Genomic DNA, 8,319 nt, shown 5'->3' on the forward strand with positions numbered 1-8,319 from the left:
GTAATTTTCGTTCTGTAAGTCAATATATATACACACCATGTGATTATGATTTTGACTGTGACTAGGTTAATCTACTTTGTGATTTCCTGAAATGGGAAATGAGTATGTATAAAAAAAAGATAGAAAATTATACAAGTTTTCTCTATCAAAGGCAATACTAACTTTCTGGTCAAATCAACAAAGAAGTACATAAAAGGCAGCTGACATTATTTATGAGCAGTGAATAGTTGTCATTGCTCAGTGTTTATTCATTGAGTGCAATTCAGTGTCAAAACAATCAGACATCAATTATTAAGAATAAAAGCTTCCATTGATGTGTAGCCAACTGAGTTACATTATCAAACTCTTTGGGGTACTGAACTTCTCATAGGTTATACTTTCAATTTTTGGGCATGTTTCTTACACTACCTTTGCATTAAATGACAGACTTTGACAAGTTCACAAGATGAAACCATGCTGAAAGCTACAGTTAATGCAAAGGAATAGTCACCAAAATTCTGCCCAGGAGAGCTTTGCCAGACTATTGACCAAGACAGTAAAGGCAAATGAAAATTATTTGAAAGCAGAAAAGGGGGAAGCAAATCTAGGGACAGGATTCTTTTGCAGGACTTACTTTAACATTTGAAGAATCAATCGAAATGGTAATAATTTCATGAATAAATTCCCTCTATCATGACAGGAAAGGGGAAAAAATTCCTTCAGTAGTCTGTAAGGCAAACACTCTGATATGATCTTTGTAGTTCAACATATAGAAATAAGGGGCTTTGCTATGCTTACATATAGTTAAATGACTATACTTGGAGAGTTCAGTTTCATTTCTTTTAAACAAAACGAACCCAAATTGAATGATTATATGATGAATTAGTAATAGACTGTTCACACCCATGGTCAATGTGAATGCAGAAGTAGCTGACAGAAACACCTTTAAATTGGATTCATACAAATGCTTCAGATTCAAGACAGAAACCAAGCATATGTTTCTGTTATACAAAACGTTTACCATGGAACATGGGGGGAATTGGTATTCGAAGCAGGTTACCCTTTTCATTCACAAATTCAAAACTAGGTAGGGTTGAAACCAAGGCGATCCCAGGAAAGCTAGGTTTATGAAACCATAGGGTTCACCAAGTTGCGCTACTGCCCTCTGCTGTTTCCTTTTTCCCAAGCGCATACACCTTCTTCACATTTCATGTGGCGGTCACGAGGACACTTCGCCCTATATCTCCAGTTAAACTAATTTCCTTTCTCATGGAAGAAAGTAAAAAAAAAAAAAAAAAAAATCAAGTGTGCCCAGACTTGAAATGATGTGGCACAACCAACTACATGAAATGCTATGTCAGAAAGGGGAAGGGATGGGAGAACTGAGGTGGATTTTAGTCTGATTCTATGTGCGTATCGACTTCAGCTTTTGAAAGAAGACTAATATAAAATGAGATAGATCCAAGGAAATATCTACATCTTAGCATCAATCTGCTGCGCTCTTCTCTTGTTGTGCTGGTGCTTAGTGAGCCCATATTTGAAGAACTCGTAAACTGACCAGCTGATGGCTGTAGAGGGCATCTGATAAATGATCCTTGCCTGAACTCCTTTGAAGAAGCCCTGCAGGCCACCAAGCCTATAAACTGTCCGGAAGGCATGGGCCAGGCCTGAGATGTGTCTGTGGGCTCCTTGGCCTTGGCTCTGACCTGGGCCTTGGCCCTGACCAGGGCCTTGGCCCTGACCTGGGCCTTGGCAAGAGCAAATAGAGTGAAGGGCAAGTGACTCTTGAGTGTTGAGCAGGGTTTTACAGACATCCAGGGGTGTGGTGGCAGCAGCGGCAATGGCTCCTGCCAAAGCTCCAGACAACATGTGGGATGAAGGATTGTACTGTCTTTGGGAGTTGAGCATCTCCTGGAGGTACTCGTACGTCATGAAGTGGATTGCTTGGAATGGCACGTTCATGGTGAGCTGGGTGGTGTAGCTGCGGTAGAATGCTGCAAGTCCCTCTTTCTGCCACACAGCGCGTATACAGTCCAACACGCGACAGTAGGGGGAATTATACATCTGCATTCGCTGCTTCACAACTTAAGTTGGATTGGGTGATGTGATGGAGAAAGTGAAATAGATCCACATACAAAAGAAAAGAAAATAGTAGAGTTAAAACATTACAGAGCAATCGCACAGAAACTCTCTAAGGCACATTCAAATCCTTTACAAACAAACATACAGTAAGATGGAGTAAGTTGTGTCATTGCTAGCAGCTGCATCCAGTCCAACAGCTACAAGAGGAATTTTGAGGTGCCCTTCAAGTGACATGTTTGAGCAAGTGTAACAGTAAGATTTAAGACTATGGGGATAAGACCCCTGTGTATTGGTGGTGTGCCAAAGTGTGGCACCTGTACATTTTGGCCTGAAAAATATCTTCAAACATGTTAGATTTCCAATAATTGTTACCCTTACCTTCAGCTGGATTCATGACGGCATCATGAAGCAATGTGGCCACGCAGCCGGCTGCTCCTGAAATTAACATATCTCAGAAATTACTACCCAATGAGATCAATAAGAGAAGCTGCACATGGCTGAAAACGCTCTACTGCAGGCTAAAAGGGTAGAGAAAGAAAAGAAAAAAAAACTATCATGAAGAATTTGCAGCAAAGAGATCTTTTAGCATGTAAAAGCTCATACTGTGACGCTTAAACTATGAGTATTTTAACAGAACTCTGCAAGTGTGGTTTAGCACCAGGCCAATTTCAAAAGGCCAACCCTGTAAAACAAGACCCCTAGTGGACAATATAGAGCATTACTTTTTTTGATTTTGATTAATCAAACATGAACTTGAAAAGACCAGAATAACTAATGAGAGGAGTTTGGGTGGGAGAAACGGGACTTACCCTACCTCCCACTATACTGGAAAAGAGGGAAGAGAAAGAGTGGGGAGAGCATGGAAAAAACATGTAGGCATTTTAGAGCATGGATTCCCAAATATGTTGTTAACAGAATTTCCCATTTTGAAGCTGAAGTTACATGGCACAAGCACAACTCAAGCACAACTCAAAAGAATCAGCTGCAGATCTAGAAATGGCCTGTCACAATTACAGCTATGAGATCAAAATGGATGAGCCATCAGAGGATTGTGGGATTGGGCCACATCTGTATATGGATTTGGGATATAGCAGGTCACATTGACAGGGTGTGGCATTCAGTTATAATGCCACGCTGCTTGGTAACAGAATCTTAAGGTGATCTCAAACTTAGACTTTCTGTACAAACTCTATACAACAGAGTCATCATGCCTATTGTACATGTATGTATATTTATGGTACCATTAGCCAAATGACTGTTAGCCCCTGGGTGGATGACATCACTTAATGTCTTTTTGAGTTTCTCATAGCTGGCAAAATAGAGAGCATGGGCTGGTCCTGCCCCAACAGCCGTCACATTTAACCCCCGCATCGGGCGCCAGACTCCCTCTGTTGCTACAATTCGGCGGAGGGCATCCATCACGTTCCTGTAGCGGGCTGCGGGGTCAGGCTGGAGGCTCTGCATTCTTGTCTGGAAATGAGGAAGTGGTTGAGAAAGTGGTAAGAGTTCAAAGTCAACAGTGTTTATATCCCACCCACTACGTTTTTATAGCAACACCAATTTAATTACTTGTAAATGTTTAGTTCAAGGACAAAAAAAAAGCTAGAGCATGATATTAAAAAAGTAATTTGCATTGAATAGTGCAGATGACTTCAGGTTAAAAAAGTGAACTAATCATTTTACAATTTGAAAGTAATAAAGAGAATGGAAATTATTAAATGTTGATCTCATAACCTTGGTAAACTATTCTGAACAGGTCCAAATAAAGGAAAAGTGATGCTTTACATTGAGTTTAGGATATTTGTTTACAAACATTACTGAATACAGGGAAGCATAGAGTTACAAGCCTCAAGGTCAAAAGAGGACATTGCTTGTTTCCTCTGGACTGTTGAGACTACCCACCCTTCTCCGGTACGCTTAACACACACAATCTCCAATAGACAAAGGTGAAGAATCAAATTTTTTCCCATTTGGTATTTAGTGAGGGTTGGCAGAGGGCTGAGAGAGCGAGATAATCCCAGAATACCAAACTTCCAGCTGAATGGACAAACTTGTTCCCCACTGTGAGTGCATGTCGCACTCTCACAAAGAACAAACACGGCCTCAAATTGCTCTATGCTATAGCTATGGAACTTGGTGAACTAGGGAGGAAGTTAGCAGTGACATTTGTATGTCTACAGTTACTACAAGGCTGGCAAACAAAGTGGTAACTCTTCTCTTTGCATAGGGCTTTAAAAATCTACCTCTGGCTTTCATTGAATTAAAGCGGTTTCAGTAATGCAGATGCATAGGGTGTTACAGCAATGCACAGCCCTGTGATCGTAAACGTTTGTTCTTAATGTCAACACAGCGCCCACTATTTTTTGTTTGTTATAAAAGACAAGAAACCATTTTGGTTTCCTTTCGTAGGTCAAAATTACATTTATGTGTACTTTAGGAACACTCATGACAGACTAGCAAATGCAACAGCTTTTTTTAAATCCACAGCTAATTACTGGGATTTACTAAATATCAAGTTAGCGTACCAAGCTGTTCTAAACTGTAATTACACGAAAATCTCTCAAGTTCAATGCCTCAGTAGTCAAAGAGAAGCAAACAAGAGGAAAGATGCAATTTGTTCATCATGTAAAAATACTCTTGGCACGATTACATTTTGTAAGCATATTTGGAGAAGACTTCCTTTCGATAAATAGCTAAGGCAAAGATTTCCTATAGCTTGCATTGAGAGATGCTGTTTCCAAAGATCCATGATCTTGTAGATAGTGTATTTTGCAGGCTACATAGGAAGTCTACAGGTGAAAGAGACATGGATGAAGTGTGGACACATGATCAGCCTTTCTGTCTGACATAGACAGCTGTCCGTGCAAACCTCCTTATTGTTTTTCATACTTCTTTGACACTCAGGTTACTTTTTGTAAAAAATATATAACTAGTGAGGGGAACAGCCAGTTGACCTCAAAGGCCAAAGGTCACCCATCCTCTCCCATGTAAAACAACAGTCAAATAGAGCAAACAAGGGCACATGATAAGAAGGGGCCCAGTGTAGGTGCATGACTCACATGTGACGGGAAGAACTTTGTAGAAAATAGTTCTGATCAATTTGGAAGAGGCACTGATTCCCAAAAGCAATTCTTTACATTGTATTTTGACAGAGGCTGTTTCAAAACTCCTGTGCTACTTCTTTCTGTACATAATAGTGACAGCACCATTCAGTTACAGTAAATGAGCGTCAACCAGCCAATTAATAATAAAAATGGCACCAAAAAATAAGATTCCTGAGCAGAGGTTTCATTTCAATAATACACTTTTCCACGTATTACCAACTTCGGATGGTGCCCCTAACTTTACGATTTCTTTTACAAAAAATGATACATCAGTTGGAAATTAAAAATATCGATACTTTACAACTGACGCACTTACGTGTTTAGGTTAAAGATAGAATGATCAGCTGGGTAAATGTTTTTTCAAATGGGTGAATGGTTAGCATATAACCAACGTTAAGAGCAAGGTTTGTCTGTATTATGATAGCATGCTAAGAATTTAGCTTCAGAGCTAAGCGAAACGCTAATGACTGACCTTGTCCACGGCAGTTAGCTATGAAGTGTTTGGGTTAGCCAAAAGGCTACTTAGCTATGCTAGCACGCAAGGTTGTCACAACAATAATACCAAAGTTGCCGCACATATATGTAATACATACACAAAACGTTAAATATGTGCTAACTGTGGTATCTGCTGGGCTACGCTACCTTAACACAATCGATGGGGAACATGAGGCAGTGCTCCATGATTCCGGCCACCGCACCAGCCAACATGTGGGTGCTAGTGGAAGCTCCGTGTGGCAAACCCTCATAGTCTGGCTCAGAGAAGTCCGTTTGATCGTGTGTGTTACAAATTAAGTCAACAGTCTGCAGTTCAGGCTCGCCTCCAATTCGGGGTGCCAGGCTTCCGACAATACTTTCCGAAACTCCCAAAAATCTGCCTCCCAGCCATCGAACTTCTGCACCGGCAGATGCACCAGCAACACCGGGATCATTGCCTGCAGTCTCCGCTGTCATCCGACGCCTCCTCACAAATCCATCAGCTTCCATGAGAAACCGGGTGATAAACAGCCAGACACGCAGACAAGGCGTCTAGTGCTAAATTTCCACAGGAAACTTTCGCATTCCCTCAAGGTGGTTTTGCAGCTCCTCGCCTGTCACTCCATTCCCTCCCCGCTTCTTTTAATTCCTTCTACGGCCACGCAGGGGAGGCCGGGGAGTACAGTACACATCAAGCAACAGCGAAGGCCGCAACGAGGAAACACGCGTTGATTGGTCGTACCAGCCAAGTCTTTCGCACGCTATTGGACACGACAGATGCCACTCATTTCAGTTCGATGAAGAAGACCTTGGTTGACGAAGCTAAAGTGACGTCACCGATCAGTGACGTCGCCTAGTTTTAAGCCTCCTCCAAGATGGGTCACTCGTGTTTCCTCAGTTCTCCTCCTGTTTGCTCACATTCATCACGTTATCGTCCATGATATAATCATCTTATGGATTCGACACAATCAAAATAGCAAACAGGCCTTCTATCTGACATGCACGACTTCAAACCCAGCTGTTGGTCCAAACAAAGAATCACTCTCACGATACTGGCAAAAAATAGTGGACTATTATCACCATTTTGCACCATGAGGATCTATGCCAGGGGTCCCCAAACTTTACCCTCCGAGGGCCAAATAACTTTTCCCTTCTCTGACGGGGGGTCGGGCAAGTTTGCAACAAAAAGTATGACGATCGCAAAGGTGTCTAAACGTAAACATTTATTGTTTTCCAGAAGGCCACACATAAGCAAAAATTAACCCTTTCTGGAATCCCGACAGGAAAAAAAATCAGAAAATAAATAATAGCATTATTAATGAAATACATAACACAATTTATGAAATAAATAATAACCAAATAAACCTTTTCAAGTTTTTCAGGGAAATAAATACCAAGGAACATTAACTTTCTTGTAGACACAACTGCAGCTCTCTCATATCAAATTCAGTGTGAAAACCAGAAAGCAAGCAGGCTATGAAACCGAACTGATACCAACATCTACCAACACAACATTTCACTATCAGCATTGTTGTTATCCCAGTAGATTTCATTAAATTATATTATATTTGTATTATTATTTCCATTATGATTACAAAATCATGATGCATCTCTGATTTGGTTCAGGGGCCGGGAAAAATATGGAGGCGGGCAGTATCCGGCCCCCGGGCCGTAGTTCGGGGACCACTGATCTATGCAATCAAAAAACACATGAGTTAAAACTTAACATTTAACCATTTAACAAAGACAATGAAAGGCATAACCTCCCTCCCCCCATTATTATACAGTATAACGTAGATGAAGAATCCATAGTTTTAGAGTTATTTTTTGAGAGCGCTATTTTGCTTTGATTTCTCACCTACTAAACAATGGAAAACTGTTGTACATCATATTGACGACTCTGTGTTTATGCAATGGATTTATAGCCAACTCTGACAAGGGATTTAATTTTCCCGGAAACATATTTGTAGTCTCATGCTGCCTATGAAGGTACTTTTTTTTTCTTCTGAAATTCCAGGCTCTGGTTCCTACTTAGCTGTCCTGTATCTGGACATAGTATTTGTGTTCATCCTAACGGTAGTTGCCAGAGGCTGGAAATTGGTTTAACTTGGCAACAATCTGCTTTATGTGGTCAACAGTCATTCTGACTGCCATCTTACCAAGTTCCTGACTCTCAGCATCATATCTTGTAGCATGTCAACTTGATTCCTTTCCTCCCCTTCTTGTGTCTCAGAGCAAAATATTGTAAAAAGTGAGAAATCTGAGCTATGAAAGGCCTATCCAAGCCTGCTCTGTTTGGTATCATTATCTTTATGCTATACATTTAAAATAAAAAAATCAAGACTCTTGTTTCATCATTGATTTGCATCTTAGATGTTTTACCTACCTATGTAGTTACTAACTGTCCAAAGTCTGTGTAGGGGAAAAAATAAACATAAGGAATTGTTTAATCACATTGTGTATATTTGTCACACACACACACACACACACACACACACACACACACACACACACACACACACACACACACACACACACACACACACACACAAACACACACACAAACACAAACCCACGCAAATATATGCACACAAAATATTGTGTTCAATGTATCAAAATGAAGTGAAATATGCTGATTCAGCGTAGCCATGCCCAGTGTCTTTGTGGTGAGCCTTCCAGG

The 8,319-nt window shown here is 40.7% G+C and overlaps 1 protein-coding gene across 1 annotated transcript; it reads right to left on the reverse strand.

Moving 5' to 3' along the window:
* Positions 1-201: 201 nt before the first annotated feature.
* slc25a28 (solute carrier family 25 member 28) lies at positions 202-6,355 on the reverse strand. Its single transcript, XM_086169850.1, has 4 exons — positions 5,808-6,355; positions 3,303-3,531; positions 2,440-2,496; positions 202-2,063 (listed from the first exon to the last, which is right to left on the reverse strand). The coding sequence occupies exons 1-4, from the start codon at positions 6,147-6,149 to the stop codon at positions 1,453-1,455; spliced, it is 1,239 nt and encodes a 412-aa protein (XP_086025976.1). The 5' UTR covers positions 6,150-6,355; the 3' UTR covers positions 202-1,452.
* Between the last annotated feature and the right edge of the window lie 1,964 nt (positions 6,356-8,319).

The sequence above is a fragment of the Fistularia commersonii genome, chromosome 2 (assembly GCF_037954325.1).
Source record: "Fistularia commersonii isolate RoL2024-O1a breed Wild chromosome 2, RoL_Fcom_v1.0, whole genome shotgun sequence".
In the NCBI taxonomy this organism is placed as follows: Eukaryota; Metazoa; Chordata; class Actinopteri; order Syngnathiformes; family Fistulariidae; genus Fistularia; species Fistularia commersonii.